At 32.9% G+C, this 22,394-nt stretch overlaps 3 protein-coding genes across 4 annotated transcripts; 1 reads left to right on the forward strand and 2 right to left on the reverse strand.

Annotated features, from left to right (window-relative positions):
- The first annotated feature begins 3,109 nt into the window (after positions 1-3,109).
- On the forward strand, positions 3,110-3,652 carry LOC127835981 (bifunctional 3'-5' exonuclease/ATP-dependent helicase WRN-like). Its single transcript, XM_052362400.1, has one exon. The coding sequence runs from the start codon at positions 3,110-3,112 to the stop codon at positions 3,650-3,652; it is 543 nt and encodes a 180-aa protein (XP_052218360.1).
- A 704-nt stretch (positions 3,653-4,356) lies between these two features.
- On the reverse strand, positions 4,357-22,242 carry LOC127833818 (uncharacterized). Its single transcript, XM_052359295.1, has 10 exons — positions 22,108-22,242; positions 13,406-14,427; positions 12,460-12,630; positions 12,083-12,255; positions 11,099-11,240; positions 10,411-10,507; positions 9,036-9,208; positions 7,964-8,115; positions 7,339-7,607; positions 4,357-7,021 (listed from the first exon to the last, which is right to left on the reverse strand). Exons 2-10 carry the CDS (start codon positions 14,423-14,425, stop codon positions 6,309-6,311), a joined length of 2,910 nt encoding a protein of 969 aa, XP_052215255.1. The 5' UTR covers positions 14,426-14,427; positions 22,108-22,242; the 3' UTR covers positions 4,357-6,308.
- Positions 17,282-22,061, reverse strand: LOC127833819 (uncharacterized). Of its 2 annotated transcripts, none has more exons than XM_052359296.1 (2): positions 21,121-22,061; positions 17,282-18,295 (listed from the first exon to the last, which is right to left on the reverse strand). In XM_052359296.1, exons 1-2 carry the CDS (start codon positions 21,446-21,448, stop codon positions 17,328-17,330), a joined length of 1,296 nt encoding a protein of 431 aa, XP_052215256.1. In that variant the 5' UTR covers positions 21,449-22,061; the 3' UTR covers positions 17,282-17,327. The 2 variants fall into 2 exon arrangements, with proteins under 2 accessions (XP_052215256.1, XP_052215257.1); XM_052359297.1 differs by having other exon boundaries at positions 21,116-22,050.
- Positions 22,243-22,394: the final 152 nt, after the last annotated feature.

A 22,394-nucleotide genomic window follows, 5' to 3' on the forward strand; every position in this document is an offset into this window, starting at 1 on the left:
AGCGTTTCGTCAAATAGCACACTCGTGTTGAAATTCATGAAAAGTGGTGTTTCTTGGACCGCAGCCAACCAACACACTTCCACACATTTGTCGTAGTAGGCCCGCAAATTGGAATCAACCTCGTTAGGAATCAATGCCTGAAAATGTGTCCAATATGTTTATAATACTAGTATAAATATCTCATTCAGTCATTCGCAATTATTTCGGTTGTGTATATAAAACACCTTCAAACGTATAACACACTTTGATCGGGACATTTTTTTTATATAAAGAGCGTTTTTCAGACTTTTTATCAGGGATTATGAAGGCATGGGTCATATAGGTCATTACAATCATAGACTATAAAATTTAAAGGATTAGTTAAATCGGTCGCCGTGGTGTAATGGATATGCTGGCCGCCTTTCGACCGGGAGGTCACGAGTTCGATCCCCACTTCGGGGAAAGACATAAGGTACTGGTTCTAGGACCAAGAAACGGACTGGAGAGCGTTTCAAATGAGAACTCGGGTCTGATATCGAAACACCGCATCCAGCAACTAGGGACAAGCAAATCAATACACAACAAACACAAACTAAGAATAAGAGTAGAATTTGTTCTGTGTAAGAATAATGAGACAAATAATTATAATGCTATTGTACAAGATAAAATTGAACAGAAACGGAGTGTAGCATTCACTATCCGTGAACTGAAAACAATAAAATGCAGTCCTATGAACAAGCAAAGATAATAATAGACAGTAAGACCAGCCATCGGAATATATATGCACGTGCATTGTAACGGCTCGATGTACAGAATTGGGAAAATTTGAAGACATGATGTAAGACGATGAGCGACTACGAGTTGATTAAACAAATTGATGATAGGGGTTTTAAAAGGCAGTTATTTCTAGAAAGAGTTGGTAAGAAACCTGCTAAGCTAAATCTAAATCGAAAGAGAACTACATGGGCTATAAGAATGCAAATATCGACGAACTGGAAGATCGTTTAACACGCAACAGAATAAAGAAGCTGGAAAGCGAAACAGAACAATAGTCGAAGAAACAAAAGAAAATCCAGGTCTGTCTGAAATCGATATCTACGTAGTCTGCCCAACCAACATTACCTAAATAGAGACAGCATTTTGACGGAGTCAGACTTAATCATAATGACATAAGTCTACATAAAGGCAGACTTTACAAGACTGAGCCCACATTTGTTAATGCGCAATTAAAAGAAAGTTAGTGATGTATTGCAGTGCAGGATGTTTGGCCAGTCAACGGAAGTATTCGCTACAACAACCATTATGTACACTGGATTATGCTTTTCTATGTACGCTTTAACTTTCTCAATTTCCCTAACCGCTAATTTTATTTTTCGAAGAATATATAAAACAAAAGCACACGTATGTATGCTCAATATAATACAATATATTTTGTAACGTAAATGAGTCAACCGTACTCATCAACACGTGTAACAATTTGACCAGTTCAATTCAGTAAAGTGGGGCCGTGTAAAAAGATATTTCATAATGTGTAAACTCTTATTGCGATTCAATCAGTACCTAAAATATACTTTGCACATTGAGTATACAAAAAGTATTAATGCTGAAATATAAAATGTATGTATTGAACAAAATATAGTATGCACACCCATAAGCTATAACATAATTAATGGGGTAAATCACATTTGAAGAGATCCAATTGATTAAACTATTGAACGTTTTGGAGATGCAGAATCTACTTGGAGATAATGTGCTTGATTGCAATGTGAATATATCTTTATCGAAGTGACATTGAATGAAAGGGTAAGTATGGCGTGTCAAACGTTGCCAAATGCAAATGATATATTTGTTTGATAATTTTCATATATATGTTTGATAATTTTCATATATATGTTTAATAATTTTCATATATATGTTGGATAATTTTCATATTTTTGTTGGATAATTTGCATATATATGTAGGATAATTTTCATATATCTGTTGGATAATTTTCATATATATGTTGGATAATTTTCATATATATGTTGGATATTTTCCATATATATATATTGGATAATTTTCATATATATGTTGGATAATTTTCATATATATATATATATATATATATATATATATATATATATATATATATATATATATATATATATATATATGTATATATATATATATATATGTATATATATATATATATATATATATATATATATATATATATATATATATATATATATATATATATATATATGTATATATATATATATTCACACATAAGGCAAGTTACGGGGTCTCTGATTTAGAAATAGGTTATGGGGTTCCCACTTTAAACACGTGTATCTCCATACCCTTTTTTATCCGATATTAACACGAATTAAGGTATATAAGGGTACCTTATATATTGTTATTTATGAACACGCCATTTATTTAACGTCTTATACAAGGAATATATATAGCGAACTTATTTGCGAGGTATATACAATTTCAATTTCAGACGTGATTGTGGTTTTCGATTTAAGACCTTATTGTGAGATTTGATTGCATTACCTCCCCTACACCCCCCTCATAGTAATTAAAGGAGCCTAGAATGCGGGGTTGTATATAGACCCCGTTTTTTATATTGACCTCGTAAGTACAGTCTGAAAACTACCGAGACCGCGTAACTGGCACTATATATTGGTATATATATATATATGTATATATATATATATATATATATATATATATATATATATATATATATATATATATATATATATATATATATATATATATATAATTTGCATGCTGGGAAATAAACAGGCGTGGCTGAAAAGCGGAGACGGCTAAATCCCGCTTAAGGCATTCTATACATAGATGGTGACGTCACTACGTTATTGTCACCTCTATGCTAGGACGCATCACATTCCCCTGGTTAGGGGATTTGTGATTCCGCCAAAATAGTTCCGCGTAGGAATGAATTTTTTTTTTTAATGAGAAAAACGGTGTTGAATATGTGTTTAAAATGGAATGTTATTTAAAGAAATTTTATTAAATTATGTTTAAGGGTGATTTCAAATGTCTATAAAGAAGAATTGCAATTATTAGAAACATGTTTATCTGTCTTACTTTCGCTTTCACAATTCAATCGTAAACATGGCAAGTCCAAGAGATATCATACTTGAGGTTGCTAAAAAGGGAGGATTTCCCATGCCACTCAAGGAACTGCAAATCGAAGCGTTACTTTGTGTCATTGAAAAACGTGACATTATGGCTATACTCCCAACAGGTTATGGTAAAAGCCTGATTTACCAGCTGGCACCACTTATCCTTAAAGATTATTATAATCTACAGAAGTCTGTTTGCATCGTGTTGACACCTTTGAACAGTATTATGCAAGATCAGATCATTGCACTGCAAAAGATTGGAGTACAAGCCTGTTGTGTGGACTATAACTGTCAGGGTGGTCAAGCATTGTTTGATGATGATGGTGATGAAGGGGGTGCTAAATCAGATGGAGATGTAATATTAACGGTCCCTATGTCCGATATTGCTGATGGAAAGTTCACATTGGTGTATTCTCACCCTGAGGCGCTTTTAAGCACTGATACGGGGAAATCCTTGATACAAAATTTGGAGAATAAAAAAATAATTTCGTGCATAGCTGTAGACGAGGCACACATGATTCTGGAATGGTAATTGTTTCTATTATTTATACTGATGTTTAATACATATACACATGGCTGGTAGATTTAACACTTGAAAAATGGTGATTAAACAGTTACCTAATCCACCCCTGATCCAGGTCTCCAAGTCACCTCACCAACAAAATTTCACCTACATGATTATAGCCATTCACTAAGCAAATATGAAGGTATTCAATGAGTAAGATATGTGAAATACTCCAGAGTTTGGCAGTTATATCACCTATCTTGATTTTAAATTTGATCCTCAAACTGATCCTGGATCACATACTAATTCCAATTTCAATTTCAACTACTGAAATGCTTGGAAAATTTACATGTGTATTCCGTTTGATATTCTGAACAATTAACCCTTTGCATGCTGGGAAATTTGTCGTCTGCTAAAATGTTGTCTGCTAAATTTTTAAAATTAGCATTTTCTTCGATTTTTTTTTCAAAGAATACTATCAGAATAGCAAACAGTTTGGATCCTGATGAGACGCCACGTTTTGTGGCGTCTCATCTGGATCCAAACTGTTTGCAAAGGCCTTCAAATTCCGGTTCCAGCGCTCAAAGGGTTAATGAAGAACAATCTTTAATGAAGTATGACTGAGTTACGATAGTACTTGATCCCGATATAACTTTTGGCACTTGATCCTTTGTGAACATGGGGCCAGGTGATCACTTCAGGATGCATTTTTTTTTTAAACAACACACACAACTGAATAATATGTGTTTATTAATACATAAAATACATATATAAGTCCAAAAGAGGTATAATGATAAACACAATAATGACATCAATAATGCTGTACTTTTTTATAATGGTTTATGATTATGACAATGATGGTCAGCTGACAATCATTTGAGACACTGCATACAGTTTTCTGCTCAACAACTCTGAATTGACACTTGTAAGAACTACACAGTTTTTAAAATAAGTTAAAACAGGGTCATTATCCATATTTTTTTCACTGAAAATCTTTCATACTGAAAAGAGCAAAACCATGGGATAGTATTATGGACCTATGTCTCTGGCTCATTTAACCTGACAGATAATTGATTTCCAATCCTGTGCATTTTATGTCATGTTTTTCTTTCACAAATAAAAAACATTCAATAATACAAGTTGACATGAGGTGAGGTAGCAACAATTGTAAGATTGAATGACAAAAGTCTAAGTAACACATATTGAATTTCACTTAAATAATTCAAATAAGACAGGAAATTTTACTAATAACACTATTTGTACCTCAATTTCATCAATATCAAAACAGTTTTATCATATACATGTACTTATATTTATATACACGGAAAAGTACAACACAAATTTATTTATAATATTACGTTAAAATATTATTCACAGTTAGGCTAAGAAAATAAACGTGTCACTCATGACCAGAACAACCAAGACTCACACAACTTTTGTCACCAGTGGCTATTTTAAAACATTATAATGAATAAATCATGCAAAACAAGTTAAAAGCTACACAATTTTTAATAGTTAACACAAATTGAAAATAAATAAGGAAGTGTTTGCATATTTCTCATATCTAAACAAGAGATGTGTTTGTCAGAAACACAATGCCCCCTATTGCGCCGCTTTGAATCCATATCTTTGACCTTGAAGGATGACCTTGACCTTTCACCACTCAAAATGTGCAGCTCCATGAGATACAAAATGTACACATGCATGCCAAATATCAAGTTGCTACATGTATCTTCAATATTGCAAAAGTTATTGCAAAACTTTAACCTACGTTAAAGTTTTAGGTTAAAGTTTTGGGACAGAATGACAGACAGACAGACAGGTTAAAAACAATATACCCCCGATCATTCGATCCGGGGACATAAAAATGATTGCATGAACAAGACTGACATATGCTTCATCAATCACATATTACTATAAGTGAAGTAGACCACTCTCCATTGCACATATGTGCCCTCACAAAAAGATTTCTCCTTTTAAAATACTTAACCTGATAATACAAATGCCATACTAGTAACTAATGTTTTCCAACAATTTTGGGTAAAAATATCCAGTGGAGTAAGTTCATATGGTGACAACTATTCATAGAAAGTTCTCATTGTTTTTGCTTCTGATATTTGGGTAGAGAAAAAATGGATGTTATATAGTTAGATGAAAAGTAGAATTCTTGTCTTTTTACATAAATGTAATAACATGCATTCTTATGTGATGCCATGGTTATAGGTCCAGTAAATGCAATAAAACTTTTTTTCTGACATATTTTAGCAATCAGACTGTAAAAATTGTAAATGGTATGACAATTGATACATATTTCTTCAACAATTAATATCAAAATATTGTGCATCTGGTAGAAGGAATTGCTGGTTGCTAAAATCAAACTTTTGATGGTCTGTGCTCAATATTTACACATGATTTATTTTACAGGTTACAAAACAATATTAATGTTCCATTAATATTAAGCGCCATAAACCATTTCTCAGACTTCAGGTGTGTTTTTTTATGTTGTTTTTTACACAATTTAATTTTCATGTGCACTTAAGTTAAAGAAGGATACAAAACTTTAGTGCAAATAGCAAAAAGCAAAAAAACCCACATTTTTTTCAATTTTGCAAAAATAAGTGTTGAAGATCTGACTACAAAAATCAATTTAACGAGTCCTTATTGGCATTAACAGCATCCCTTATTAGTCTTCATTGTCATCAAAAGCAAGCTTATTAACTGCTCTGGAGCTGTGCCTGATTATAAAGTCCTTTAATTTGTCTTTGTTCACAGCACCAATCACATTTGATGAAATTTTCTTGAAAGGATTCATTTGTCTACCCTTCTGATAGTTGAAAGGCCTTATTTTTCGAATTGCATCCCCTAATCTTGAAATATCTTCTGATATTGACTTTCTGGAGTGTCTATCTTTATGTGTCTTGCTTCCTTCTAGTCCATTTACCATTGCACTGATTACAGGTGCTGCCTTCGATATTCTTAGCATAGCTTTATCACTTTTTCCGGCTCCAAGTCCTCTAATTACGTGTTTGACAAGACGAATATTATTCTCCTGTTCCATGTCTGCTGGTTTGTTTTTTCCTGGTCGGCCTTCTCTGTTGACCAACAATCCCAGTTTCACTCTAGCACTTTCAAAGTCTGACAACAGGCATTCAGTTTTAGTAAGGAAGTTGACACACTCAATAGCATACTTTGATTTGTAGGATGACAATCCTACAAACAGTGGAATGAATCGTTTCATAAGAATTGTAATCATGTCTATATCACCTGATTTTATTGCATCATTGAACATGATAAAATCCATTGCAACTCTGACAATCCCAAGGCTGTATGAAAACACACCATCTTCTGCTTCGTCAGTTTTACAATCTTCAGGCACTCTTATGCGGACAGCTTCACCTGAAAGCCAAACAAAATTATTTTTACAATAGAAAAGCTGTCATCATAAACAAATAACTTAAAGATACAATTAGTTGTAATTTACCTCTGACTGATTAGACTGATATATGTTAAAAAAGCGAGTTTCCAATTAAAGGTTACACATACCAGGAAATAATATAATATTTTTGATAAAAAAAACAAAGAAAAATCAAGACGAGGCATTCAGTAAATGCACATGATCTGGATTGGATGTTTATTAGTGAGTTTTGTGAAACAAAGCCCAAATTAGGTCAAGGTCAAATATGGGTTTGAATTAAGAATTTATATTTAATTACCATTTATTATAAGATCAATGGTTTTCCCGACATCTTTTGAAGGCACCGTAACACAGTACAAATGGCCACTGCGCCGAAGGTATATTTTAGCATCTTTTGGAGCAGAGTATGGGCAGAACAGTGTATCCACCACTTTGGTCACTTGCTCCTGTAACCACTGCTTCTTCCCTTTGGTATTAGAAGTCTTCACTTCTTCCGGAACCAGAGACCCCAAGTCTGTCTTGCAATCAGCCCCCCATCTTTCACAAGCTAACTCTATCACAAGAGCTCTGAAAAGATGTAAAATAATTAACAAACAATAAAATAAAAGCTACAATGACAGGGCCTAAGACATTACTGTTAATTGTATTACTCTGAGCCATCACCAACTCTAACAACCCTCTGTTAGCCCTTATACTAAATGATGAAACCACTGTGTCAACATTTATTGTGTTGAATCGCTGGTAATAGCAAATGGCAAACAACTACAGTCATGCATAACACTGAAGTGCCAATTTTCTATGTAAATCTCTTAATAGGCATTCAAAATATATTTCTATAATTTTGCTCAAGCAAGAACCAACACAGTTAACGGATTTTATGATGATAATGTTAATTTATAATGACAGCATATAAGTGTACAAACCTAGTGACAGTAATGAGGAAGTCTTTGTGTGATTCATATCCATTAGCCTTAACTTGACCATTAACGTTTGTTCTATGAAGAATTGCTCTGTACTGGGCAAGTGATCCCTCTTCACGAGCTGTTTCTGGTATGTAGAAGGTTTTGATGATTTTCTGAAAATACATAACACACATTTTGTTTCATATCAGGGGACAGCAGTTTCGACAAGACTTCAGCAGAATAGGTTCTGATCTCTTGGCAAGGTTTACTAACATTCCTGTTCTCGTGTTCACTGCTACAGCTTCACCAGATGCTCAAAAGAAGATATGCGCAAGTCTTCAACTTAAAACTCCAAAGATAATAGCAATGAATCCTGATAGACCAAACATTAAATATATTAAAACTGAACGACCGTCTTCTTCAAACACACAAGACCATCTGGATGAGATCCTTACTCCTATGGCTGAACAGCTTATCAAAGAAAAACATCAATATCAACTTACTATCATGTACACGGACACATATGTAATAAGCTATGTCTATGCTTTCTTTGAGAAAAAAATGGGTGACCTTCAGTATGTGGGAGATGCCGTGCCGGAGAACAGACTTTTTGCTCAGTACCACCAAACATATACAGAAAAAATGAAACGACACATAGTCAAAGAGCTATGCAAAGAAAATTCGAAGATCAGACTCATATTTGCAACTGTAGCCCTTGGAATGGGACTAAATGCACCAAATATCAGAACTGTTATTCATTACAAGCCACCAACTTCCATCGAAAAGTACTTCCAGGAAACTGGCCGGGCCGGAAGGGATGGATTACCAAGTACGGCAGTTATGTATTATAACAATACTGACATACGAAGAAATCGACCAGGAATAGAGCGGCAAATGATACAATATTGCAAGAACAGTTCAAAATGCATGAGACTATTAATGCTGGAATGTTTTGGATATTCAAAAAGTGAAAATATTGATAACAACTTGTGTTGTAGCATTTGTGATAAGAATCTTCAAACAACAGTTGACTAATACAAAACAAGAATTAGCCTATATGAAAACTGTCACTATAGAGATACCATTCACATACCTCTAACAAGTCTTGCTGAACATGAAATAGTTTTTCGATGACTGGAGACAACTGGTCAAACCTCTCTGTTCGACTGTGAGTACCAGATCTCAGAACGCGTGCCGAATCAAATGTTACCCGTGTCAGCTGATCACCACCCAGGGGAATACTGGCCATGTTGTTAAACTCATCACCTGAAAATAACCAAAACAAATAATTAATTGTTGCATTTTATTTGTTTCATAAAAATACTAATTTGTTTCAATGCACATTCTTGTAGTATTTTTAGTTGTTTATGTTTTCTTTACCGATATACAATATATTTGGTATGCCTGATGTTTAGGACACTGTGATTAAAGAATTTAAGTGTTATGTGCGTATTTTTCCGAATAATAGAGACACTTATAAATGGAGAAGACAATTAACTTTTTTCCTTGTTTTCGCTCTGTTATTGTATTCATAAATGAAAACTTTGAGCTTTATGTATATAAAACAAAAATGCTTAATATGGTGTTTGTGAAACAGAAAGCCAGTAAAACATTTTCATTAGTATTAGCAATAATAAATACCATTTCTGACACCAATATTTTTGTAGAATGGGAATAGTGTATAACATAATGATGTATATTGTAACTGAAAAGAGTTTCAAACAGTTTATCAAGCAACTAAACTGTAATATGTTGCAACATATTAGGGAAAGATCTAGGATCCGATATGGTACAGGGTGCTGCATAAAAGGAGCAGGGTGGAAATTTGGACCAAAAATTTTCTTTTAGTTTGCTATATCCAGGGTACTCATTAGTCAAATGCATGTGATCAAGGGTTTAAAGCACATCTGCTGCATTTTTCATTAAATATTTGGGAAAATTAAATATTTTCATAATTTTTTGTTGGCCAGAACAGAGGGGCAGGAGGGAAGAACAAAAAAGGAGCAGGTTGCAGCACCCTCCTGTTTTACTTTAGATCTTTCCCTAGACATACATTGTATATAACTAAAGCAAAGCAAAAGTGTGGCCGTAACACATGCTTATTACGTCATATTTTACTAGTACGCGAAGCAGGAAAGTGTAAACATCGTTGAAAATTTTAAAAATCCATGTAAAGTATCTTATTTTTCAATTGACTTTAATGAAATAAAGACGAGACTTTTGAGCCGACACAAAAAACCCATAAAAACACAAACTGAAATTGATAAAAACGGACTATGTAAATATTTCAACAAAAGCATGACACGTTGTGCACATTTTCCTTCTTTCTGGGGGAATTTGTTTTCAAATTAGGGAAAAAATAAACCTTTGGGGTCAAATTTTCGGCCTCAAAAATATGCCCTGTAAAGAATATGGAAAAACAACAATAACATGAACTTGGAAACTGTGGTCTAACTCAAACTAAATACCTCTCCCAGCAGATGTATATAATGACTCTATGGTTCCTAATATAGTGTCCATTATCTGAACACAATTAGGTAATGACTTTGGGTCTTTCATGATCACCTAATTAAAAAAAATCCATGTAGCTTAGTTCTTAACTATTTACTAGTATATATATATATATATATATATATATATATATATATTCTTTAGGAAAATATCTAGGACCACTTATGTTATACAGGGTGCTGCTTAAATGTTAACCTTTTAGTAAACACTTATTATTAGTAAATTCATTTGCATAAAAAGACAAGACTGTGTATTTTGGTGATTAGTTAACATGGCAACATAATTGGTGTATTTTTAACATGTCCATTATTCTGTTGCTACTTGATTATATTGTTAACAGGTATTTGATTAAAAGAATATTCCTATTTTAAAACAATTTTGCTTGTTGTTTGAATAATGTTTTAAGTGTGTTTTATTCTAGAAAGTGACCATTTTTCCTACCAAAAAGCTGTAGGGTTGGTCATTTTTGCAAACTACAATGTTTACAGAATCTCAATTAACCAAAAAGTCAAAATGTGATTTTTGACCACAAGACTGATTTTCCCAGCTGCGGTCACATATAATGAAGTTAATTGTCAAAATGTACAAAATTTTCATTTAGCCAATTCCATTATTCATTAAATCATATTTATTTGTCCTACTTACAAACATTGGATGAACTTGTGATGGTCTATCAACCACTTGTCTGTATTTATGGTCCACAAGACGAGGTGTTGCCGTAGAAAACATGGACAATGGCTGTATTTCTTCTACCAGTATCCGCATGACAAGCTGAGTACATCTTTTCCTACAAATAAAGAAAATCAAAGCGCTGAAGGCACTGAATTTGTTCGGCATTGCTGTTGTATAATCTTAGACGCAACTCAGTTTTCAAAATTATGTTATAGCTTTTTATATCGCAAGTTTGAAATGACCACAACCCATTCAAATTTATAAAGAGCTTGTCTTAAAGCACTGGTCAAGATGTGGGTTTTTTTCAAATCATTAATAAAAAGCTTTAAGCTTCATTTTAGGAAAACAGGGCTTAATGCATATGCATTAATTGTCATCCCAGTACCAGAAACTCTCTTTAAACAAAAAACACCACAATATCAGAAAGTGTCGTCCTCGATTAGCCTGTGCACCTTGCACAGGCTAATCTGTGTGCACAGGCTAATCTTTTATGACATGCATTAAGCCCCGTTTTCCTTGAAAGCAGCCAATATGTACAGATTTCAATGACAAACACTAGACTGGCCAATGTTGTCTTACAAGCTGTTAAATACTTTTGAATACATACACACTTTGTAGTGTACCAGTGGAGACTATAAACAGGCAGATGCGGTGGATAGGCTAGGATCGTCAGCTTAATTTTACTGCAGTTATCCATACAGGTAGTGGTAACGGTTCCTAGCGTACTTAATGCAGACTGACTTGAAAAATTGTCTCTACATTATTTGTGAGCTAACACTCACATATAAAAAATGAACATTACCTTATGTAATTATCTGAATTGAAAATGTATTGCTGGATTACAAACAGAAAGGTTGCAATTCAATTAACATGGTTAACTGTTTCTTATTGTTCTTTTCTTCACTCACATGTTGTATTTGCGCTACTTTCAATCAAGTTGAGAAAATAAATGAATACCTTAATGCTTCATGTTCGTTTGAAGACAAAAAGAAGATGGTAGGGTCAGGTCCTTGGGCAGTTATCTGTTTCGGTTGTGTGCTCAGTCCTTGAAGATCTCTTGGGTCAAATCTGTCGATAAGGATCGACCAATGAGTGTAGTGAAAATCTCTGTTTCCACTACCAAGCCTGACCTGTGGAAAATAAATTCATATTGCTCCTGTTGAATGTACAGACTCTATCTGTTTTAATTGTTGTTTTCTCATTTTTTTATCAAAATTATTCTTATATATTAAATATATATTTATATATTAAATATTGTTAAAGTGCAACAAATAGTAAAACATTGATAAAATTATACAGCTTAATTAAAGTTACAAACATATTAACTTCCTAACCTGATAAGCTTTTATGTGCCCGTCAATGTTATCAACTGTGATTTTGATGGTTTTCCCAATAGCCAAAGCAGAAACTACATCCCGACCATTTATTTGTCCAAGGTCATCCAACATTGGCAGCTTGCTTTTTGTAGGTATTGACATTCCCAGGTTGTGTAAAAACTCCATGAGCTGGAAATGAAATTTGAAATCTCAAGCATTGTTTGATATTTAACAACACTTAAAGCTGCACTCCATAAACTCTAAATCAATATGTTTGACATTGGCATAGGTTGCTTTGAACATAAATGATTTTTATTCAAACTAAAACTAATTTGTATTAACCAAAAAATGTATGTTTGAAAGTTCTAGGGTACATGTATGACTAATTGTACATATATGTCCGTTTTAAATTGGTAAGAGAAGAAATAGAAACCTTATCTACAATGTAGACTAGTAGTTTAATATATATATATTTATATAAAAAAGCCATCTATGGAGCGTGACTTTAAACTACAGATACATCACAGGCATTCATGATAACCATTGATTGAATCTTCATGCACATTACAATTATGTTTTAATACCGTCATTATGTGCACATTTTTGTATGAAATTATAACAGACATTTAAAAAAAGTTCACACAATAGTGTGAGCTGTTACAGCAAAATGGAAAGAACATGACTGCACATATAATACATTGTTAAATATGATATAAATTTATAATAAAGTACACATACATAATCCAGAATGTAAATGCCAATCATTCCACAGGCTTATAAACTAACATTTTGAATCCATTAGCCCAACATTTTTCTTTTAATCTGTTTGTGTAGTGGATATAGGAGTTATCTCTGAAATTTTACTAGCCCATCACACATTTTAGGGGCCATGGCTAATTTGGGCTAAAGCTAATTTATATCCCTGTTACAGTTAATGTTTTAAGGCCAGAATAAACATACTTACTCCATTCCCTGCATTATATCTTATACATGATGCAGCAACAGCTTTTTGAAAGGCAATCATGTGGTTGTTCCGTAAGTACATGCCAAGTGCATACATAGCTGCTATACCATGTTTTTTCTCTGGAACTGCAAGATCCATTGGGCAAGACAGGGTTATCAGAAACTGCAACACCTTCGGACATTTCAAGTGCATTTCTTTTACAATGTCACTGAAAAAGGTTTCAGGTTCTAGTTCTGACACCTTTGTCCTTAAAACACTTTTGTCTTTTGTTCCACAGATCCTGTTTAGTTCTCCAGATAGTCGTTGCAATAAACATAGATATAGTCTTTCATTTACAGAAGGGAGATCAAGAAGTTTTTCCAAAACAGTATTAACACTTACAGTGTCTTTTGATGATTGTTCAAATATTGTTATGACACTTTTCTTTTCGTTAACAGTAATTTCAGGAGGCATCAGTATTTTCTTCTTATGAAAACTGTATGGATTATTAAGATCTACATTTTGATTTACGGTTGTTGAATACAAATGGTCAAGGCTTTGTGTTTTTGTTTTGCTTGGTATACCAGAGTATGAATGATCAATGCTGCCTGATTTTGGACTAATAACTGAATCAATACATCTTGATGGAGATGGAGATGGCATCTTAAAAAGTGCCCTTGAACTTTTTCTAGATTTTACTGGTACAGTTGTGTCCTTGAACTTCTTAACTACTGGAGAAACAGAATGCATAATTAATCTCTTTGTTCTATCCTCACTCTTCTTTAGTTCTTTCATGTTCATTTGTAAATTCAACTTCATTTCTGATAGTTTGTCCAATATTTTCAAACATGTGTCATAAACCAACAGATTCTCATGTCCTACTTTCACAAGGTCTTCAATATTGCAGCCCAGACATTCAAACTGTTTTTTCAGTAGTATGGATCGCATAGCTACATTTCTTAAGTTTTTTAAATGTCCTTGAGATGAACGATTACAGGTTAGACAGGCCCTCACTGACTTTACTGGAGTTGCTGTTTCCATGGCTACAAAAGACAATAACATAGTATTAACAAAATCTGAGCATGACCTTTTCACAGGCTTGTGGTCTTCAAACTGGATATTAACCACCGCATGCCAAATCAAGTTTGTTAGATAAACTATATACAAATGATGTTTAAGCATACACTTAATACAGCATAGTTAAAGCAGGGCTTTTTCATGCTGATTTTATAGCCGTTATTCAGTCATATTCCCAATGGCAAAACATACCTTTTTTCCAAAATCCACTAAAAACATTCCCAATGGTGAATGGATAGTTTCAGTTTTCAAAGTATAGAAATAAAAAGATTTTCAGTGTAGAAAAAGGACTGGTAGGTTGAAATAACCATTTTTCTGATAGGTTTTCAGTTTCTATTTTATAACAATTAACTTAGAAATTTTACTAATAATATTTACCCAATTTAGGGTGAATTGACACTTCAATTCCCAATTTCAAGGGTATGGGTCATGTTCCCAAAGTAGGGTATACCTAAGGTAAAGGAATAAATCAACAAAGTTTAAGCAAGAAAGCTTTTGTATTATGCTTACAGGGGGATAAATGCAGCAAAAAGTTAACTGGAACTGATTGAATTAGTTATGTTTTGAAATGTGAATATGGATATAGGAGGCTTTATAATTTTCAAATAAACTTTTTGCTGATTGATAACAAATGCCATGACAATGTTTTGAAATACTAATTATATTATTATTATGTAAATGATTTTTAATAATTCTCTAAAGGGTGAACTTTAATTGGCTATTTTTGACAAATAACTGCATATGCTGTCTTGCCTAATCTGTTATCATACAAATAAATTTTACCCTTTATTTTTACATCTTCTCACATTAACACTAAATCCCGAAAGAATTATCGTGGTAAAAAAATTCAAAGTTTTTTGCCGGGTTATTCTAACCTGGTGGACTGACTGTACAATATCATACCACTTTCGGAGACTTACATGTAGTACCACATAAGAATATGTGTTCAAACCTATGAAAATGTGTAAATGCTTTAGTTTAGAATAAAGGTGTGATATACATGTTGAGCAATATAGCAACTCATTTTGCTGTAATAAATTATTTTACAATCTGAGAAAATAATTACTAGTACATGGGAAAACATCTTCAATTAGCATTAATGTGAAAATACTGAGCAAAGGCCTGGGATTGAACCCAGGACCTCCAGAGTGGTAGTCAGACACTTTAACCACGGCGCTAAAGATCTATCCCAACAACAAGGCTGTTGGAAGTGACCTTATTTCACTACACTCCTCCCCCTTTTTAATGTTTCAAGGCCCAGATTCGCCCGCTACAGCATGTCTTGCATCCGCATGGCCCTCCCAGACACCATTGAACAGCTCAGACCCATTCCCGCATTCACAGTTCTTTTTTGCCTCGTCGCCATTAATGTGAAAATACTGGGCTCAGGCCGGGGATTGAACCCACGACCTCCAGAGTGGTAGTCAGACACTCAAGAGCTAGCCCAACAGCAAGGCTGTTGGAAGTGACCTTATTTCACTACAGCTTTAATGTGTGTGGTTCATTGTTGTAAAATACTATATAACATTACTATGACATTGACACCGACAGTTAATGTAATATATCAAATAGCTTTTTATTGGTGATTTATCGTATTTCATCTAATTAAACTTACAGCCAAATTTCTTTCCTTAAGTTTTTCTCAGTGAGAATTTATATAAAGTTATAACTACAATGAATGACAAATTCAATAATAGTTAAATTTTTATTGTCCTTGTAACACAGCGAAATTAATTCAAATATTATCATTATCGAATTTCCAATTCGAACAAGAAGTAATGTAAATCAAATAGATAATTTGATCATACATACAATTTCATTTAAGACAATTATAAGTCACATGTAATAATTCATAGAATATTCATGCAAAAGCATTCAAAGCATAATACAAGCATTATACAATATGTTAATAACAATTCAAGCTGAAAACAAATATTAAATATGTAAATAAACAAATAATTTTATAATTGCAAAGCACTATACAAACATAGACACAAAGCAAGTTAATAAGCATTAACAAATTATCAATTATCTTATCTCACAATGACCTATTACATGTATATAAAATGATTTTCATTAAACTACTTAATTTGGGAGGGTGGGACTGGGAAATTCAAATTTTTTAACGCTGTGTGTTCCACGTTTACAAAAACAAGTATGAACTATTTTTCGAAAACCTGTGCGCTCGAGTTAGCAATTCGACCAATCATAAAAAAGTTGAAAGTGAACATCGCTCAACATTATTTTTAGAAAGGTATAGTGAGAACTTGTAAACAGAATTAACTTGCGTCATAAATTAAACATTTTAATTCAAGATTAAAATTAGCCAATTTCTTTCCTTAAGTTTTTCTCAGTGAGAATTTATATAAAGTTATAACTACAATGAATGACAAATTCAATAATAGTTAAATTTTTATTGTCCTTGTAACACAGCGAAATTAATTCAAATATTATCATTATCGAATTTCCAATTCGAACAAGAAGTAATGTAAATCAAATAGATAATTTGATCATACATACAATTTCATTTAAGACAATTATAAGTCACATGTAATAATTCATAGAATATTCATGCAAAAGCCAACATAATGCCAAACACACACAAACAAACAATACAATAAAAGCAACACAATCAAACAATAGCACCTAATAAGCGTGTCCATTCAATTACTGAAATAATATAAAGCGTGCAAACTAAAGCAGCAATGACAGACAACCTATAGAACTGATCATATATAAACATCTTACGACAACATGCAGTTTCTTACCTACTGCCTTTACATGACTGCACAATGAATCAGTCTATTCTGATTTCTGTGGAAAAAATTAAAATTATTTACATATATACACTATTCAAAACATGTTATTATATAATTATATGTCCAGATATGAATTCAGCAATTTCAACTTTATCTTCTAAAGACATATGCAGATATTTCTTATAAGCGTCTGAAGACCAGTCACCTAAAAGCTGAATTTTATCAGCGGATACGTTTAATCTGAATGCAAAGGAAGCCATGCCCCTTCTAAAAGAGTGAGTAGAATAAGAATTTGGATCTACTTCACATTTTGATAAAATTTCACGAAGCTTTTTTAAATAAATGTTATATGTGACTGGTTTTCCTGACTTCAATACAAATAGAGGAGATCCAGGTCCAGCAGGAATTTTACTTATCATATCATTAAATGCTGCCACGGGACATAATGTTGAATTTTTAACAACTACCAATGGACTGCTTAATACACGTTGCCCAAATTGTATAGTTTTAGTCCATTTCATTTTAACCAATAACTTATGCTTCTCAATAAACACATCACCCCTCAATAAGAATTTAGGATCTTTTAGGTCTTGTAATGTTGTTGGGACTAAATTAGATTTTCTAGCTAATAAAAAAAATGCGAAAAGAAATAAACACCAGAAAACTGACGAGTTTATGTCAGAATTATCTAGTACCGCATACATTTTTAGCAAAAGTTCTGGAGATATGGGTAAAGCTTGTTTAACTTGATGACATAGCTTTCTAGAAACGCCTTTAAAGGTTAGATTCAGTATGAAATTATTTACTTTATCTAAAGAAAACCCAAGGATTTGATGCATGGTTCGAACTCCACTTACATAATTACGAATTGAATCAACTGATTTAAATGATCTACTAAGAAACTGTACATATAATTGTAAAGTAAGGGTTGAAGCAGGAAGAAAAACTAACCCAAAATGTAAGCAAAACAACAGAAATGATTCCCACTGGATCTTCAAATTTTTCCTGGATCCCTCAGCATAAGCTCGTCTATTTGAAGCTCTCAATTCCTCACCAAGTTGACCCATCTGTCTGTCTGAAACAACATGATACACTACCAAGGATTAATAAATGTAAAATCCTTTTCTTGTACAACACTATTATACAAAGTAACTTCTTTTGTAATGTCTTCAAATGTCTTTCTATGACTTTCATTTAAATGCCACCTAGACAAATGATCCGCTATCCTGTTATCAACACCAGATATGTGTACTGCCTTAATTTCAAATTCATTTAAAGCTGCAAAAAATATTATCTCTCTCAAACATTTTTGCATAAATTTACACTTTGCTTTTCCTGAATTTAAAGCAATACACACAGCCATGTTATCACATTGCACTACAATTTTTTTACTTTTAAATGTCATATGCCATAGATGTACACACACTACAATGGTCAACAATTCTAGTGCACTTATATGTAAGTCTAATTCTTGTATGAATGTGGGGAAAGTTGCATGAAAATAATGTCCTTGAAAGAACCCCCCACAACCACTTAAACAAGAATCACACGAGAAGGTTTCATCTGGAGAAGACCATTCTTCTACCGAAATCACTGAAATACCATTGTATAATGGCAAAAAAGTTTTCCACCACTTTAAATCCAACTTCACTTCATCTGGTATTGCATGACTATCATGTTCACAGTTCAATGCATATACCTCCCTAAGCCAATTCAATAGTCTGTTGATAAATATACGGCTGGCTTTAACACATGCTCCAACAAAGTTCAGCTTGCCTAGTAATTGCTGAATCTCTTTCAACGAAGCGACTTCCTTACTTAACCAATTCTCCACTAATAACAATATTTCAATCAACCTATCTGGTGATATTTCCATAGTCATTTTTATAGTATCAAACATAACACCTAAGAAAATCATTCTTGTAGTTGGTTTTACCGATTTATCTGTAGATTCTTCCAAACCACATTTTTGTAAAATATTTTCTAAACATAAATAAGCAAACTCAGCATACTGTACTTTTTCAGCACCTGCAAAATCATCTAAATAATTTAAAACAATTACACCAAGTGTAAGTAATATATATGCTACAGCATTTGTTACTCTTTGACAAATGTAAGCTGCTGACCTTAATCCCATGGATAAAACAGTATCACAAAATATGTGCTTTTTGTATATGAATGACACTAAATTATAATCACCGGGACAAATGTTTATCTGTCTATAAGCCCGTTTAAGATCTTTTTTAAACAACAAACAACCATTCCCCTTTGCTTTTATCAATTCACACATGTCATCTATTTTTGGAAACACTAAATTTATAGAATCCCCTAGATATTCTGACTTGTTAATAAAGTCATTTAAGGCAGAACCTTTTGGAAAACTTAAGTCTAAAATTATTCTCCTATCTGAGACATCCTTTTTTGGCACTGAGTTTAACGGTGAGATTTTTAACTTACTACTAAAAGGATTAGATTTAAAAGGACCTAACACAGCATTGTAACTCTTTTCTTTCAACAAATAATTTAACATAGCTTCTGGATATTCATTAGCTCCTCTATGATTATAATACTTCCACACTGGAAGTATGTTTTCTAATTTATCATTATATTCTACTACACCAATAGGAAAACCATACTTTAACAATTCACACACTGTCTTATCATTATAATCATGTAGCATTATCTTCATAAATTCTGTATTGATTCTATTATTTACTGGAATTTTACAACCAATAAAATTATATTGTGCCGAAGCTTTAACTTTTTCATGAATTCTTATCATCTCCTGCATATCATGATAAGAATTATTTGTACATGAACATATTTTGCATGATTTTGAATGTGAACACAGATGTTTATTTAAATTGGAGTTTAAATTATCTAATTCTGATTTAAAACAATATGTTGGTAGAAATTTGTCTATTATTACATCGTCTTTTTCAAATTTGTTTGAAATATTGTTTAGTCACATCAGTCGACTTGGACACTCCTGTGAACATTCAGGATGCTGAATCTTTTTGTCCTCTTTTTGCCAACATGTGGCACAAATATGTAGGGCGTACCGCATTTTCCCTTTCACCACAGCTGTGTGATCGTTTTTGTGCTGACATTTGTTTCTCTGGTAAAGCGAACAAAACCACACATTTGACTCTTCTTTACCGACATTGGCAGAATCTGGTTTCTTGCTTTTAAATGTTGGCGAAATTGATTTTTTGATATTGCTTGACTGTTTCATTTGAAATTTGTTTAAGATAGCAATTTCTAAGTACTGGAATTCATCATTCCATTTTTTCTTCCCGAGTTCAATTTCTCTAAGCACAGCCGCATAATAGCATTTCAGCCCTTCGAATTCATATGTCATACTAAGATACATTATGCGTTTCAGCAATTCTAATCTACCGTTTCGTTCTGTTGATTTGGTTTTAGAGTCAGAAATTATTTCTAATTCTCCTGCTATAAATAAATTTAAATCCAAACTTTCAAATGTCATGTTTTTGCTTACAAATTCATATCTTAGGTAAGTGTGTGGATATCTTTGAGAATGTTTAACCTTATCATTAGCTGTAATTGCAATGCCTGACTTTTTACTTTTAATTGCCTTGACTGACCGTTTTGAACTAATTTGGGATATTTCTGAATTAGAGCTAGAATTGCCATCAGATTCAGAATGCACAGACTCTTGTTCTGAAAAGTTATAAATGGATTCACTGTCAACATCCGATTCAGATAATGATTCATCTATTAAACCCAGCTTTGATATTTGCTTCTTAACTTTATTTGTAAGTAATTTATCTTTTCTCAAGTCATCAATTGTAAGCTTATGTTCATGATCACTCTTTTTACTACTTTTACTTTTAGTTTTACTGTATGTGTTACCGTTAGAAAGTACTTTTACTTTACCCTTCAGGGATTCGATCTTCGCCTTCTGTTTTTCCAGCTGCTTTTTTGTTTCATGAAAGTCCTGTTTTTTGCGCAGTTGTTCTTCTTGTCTCTTTAGATTTTCAATTTCTTCCTTCATGTGCGAAAGCTCGTCTTCATCGATTTCATCGTCCTCGAGCAACTGTAGGACGCCATTTTTGTTTACATGTACTTCTGCTGTAGCCTCTAACTGGGTTACTTCGGTCGACTTTTCTATTTTTAAATTATTTTCGCCCACGTCTGCCATCCCTGAATCGTTCAATTTCTTGTAGTTGATCTTTTTTGTGTCCCTCTTGTAACGATTACTCATGTTTATCCTCAAAACGAACTTTTATTGTCTTTGGTTTTGCGTCTATTTCCATACGTCGTATCCGCACCATGCACTGTTCGCGGTTTGATGTCGAATTCGCACCATGTACTTTTTGCAATTGTTTATACATTAAAAAGACACACTTTTAAAAAACATCAATGACTATTTACACAATGAATAAAGTCACAGTTCGTACTTCATGAATCTATTTAATATTTACATGATTCTAACGATTGGTGAGTCCATTTTATAATGTACAATTAAGTAAATGAGGATGTCAGCAATCTCTACTTGACAAAAGATTCCTGACTCGAAATGTTCCTCCAATTTATCACAACTTCCGATCATCAAATTTTTTATCAAAATTCAAATTTTTTAACGCTGTGTGTTCCACGTTTACAAAAACAAGTATGAACTATTTTTCGAAAACCTGTGCGCTCGAGTTAGCAATTCGACCAATCATAAAAAAGTTGAAAGTGAACATCGCTCAACATTATTTTTAGAAAGGTATAGTGAGAACTTGTAAACAGAATTAACTTGCGTCATAAATTAAACATTTTAATTCAAGATTAAAATTAGCCAACAATGTATGCAACAATAAATAATAACTACAACTTACATGATTGTAACTGACAATCAGTATACTCATATATTGTTACCTTGAACGTTGACAAACTGAGATGATGTCAATCGGCAGCCATGTTGAAAAAGTAGTGCTACCCACAATTCCTTTCGCGATAGTACACAGGTCAGTAAGACCGGTGTGTACACAATGCGCTTAAGGTGCTTTAAGTGGAACGAAAATGCCACATGAACATTAATGCTGAAATTTCAATAATGATGTATGAATTCTTTATTTAGATTATGAGTACATTTCTTTTGTATCTTTTGGAAAATATTTAAAATAAAACAAACGAGACCCTTTCCGTTTATAGAAAACCCTGTC

This window comes from Dreissena polymorpha, chromosome 6 (genome assembly GCF_020536995.1).
Source record: "Dreissena polymorpha isolate Duluth1 chromosome 6, UMN_Dpol_1.0, whole genome shotgun sequence".
NCBI lineage: Eukaryota > Metazoa > Mollusca > Bivalvia > Myida > Dreissenidae > Dreissena > Dreissena polymorpha.

Excerpts from the sequence above, each read along its gene's own strand:
- LOC127835981 (XM_052362400.1), top strand. The coding sequence starts at position 3,110 with ATGGCAAGTCCAAGAGATATCATACTTGAGGTTGCTAAAAAGGGAGGA.
- LOC127833818 (XM_052359295.1), bottom strand. The coding sequence starts at position 14,425 with ATGGAAACAGCAACTCCAGTAAAGTCAGTGAGGGCCTGTCTAACCTGT. Across the intron at positions 12,256-12,459 it reads GGCACATAAAAGCTTATCAG|GTCAGGCTTGGTAGTGGAAA; the intron begins GTTAGGAAGTTA and ends TATTTTCCACAG. Across the intron at positions 8,116-9,035 it reads TTCAGCAAGACTTGTTAGAG|AAAATCATCAAAACCTTCTA; the intron begins GTATGTGAATGG and ends ATGTATTTTCAG.
- LOC127833819 (XM_052359296.1), bottom strand. The coding sequence starts at position 21,448 with ATGAGTAATCGTTACAAGAGGGACACAAAAAAGATCAACTACAAGAAA. Across the intron at positions 18,296-21,120 it reads GAAGATCGAATCCCTGAAGG|ACAGACAGATGGGTCAACTT; the intron begins GTAAAGTAAAAG and ends ATGTTGTTTCAG.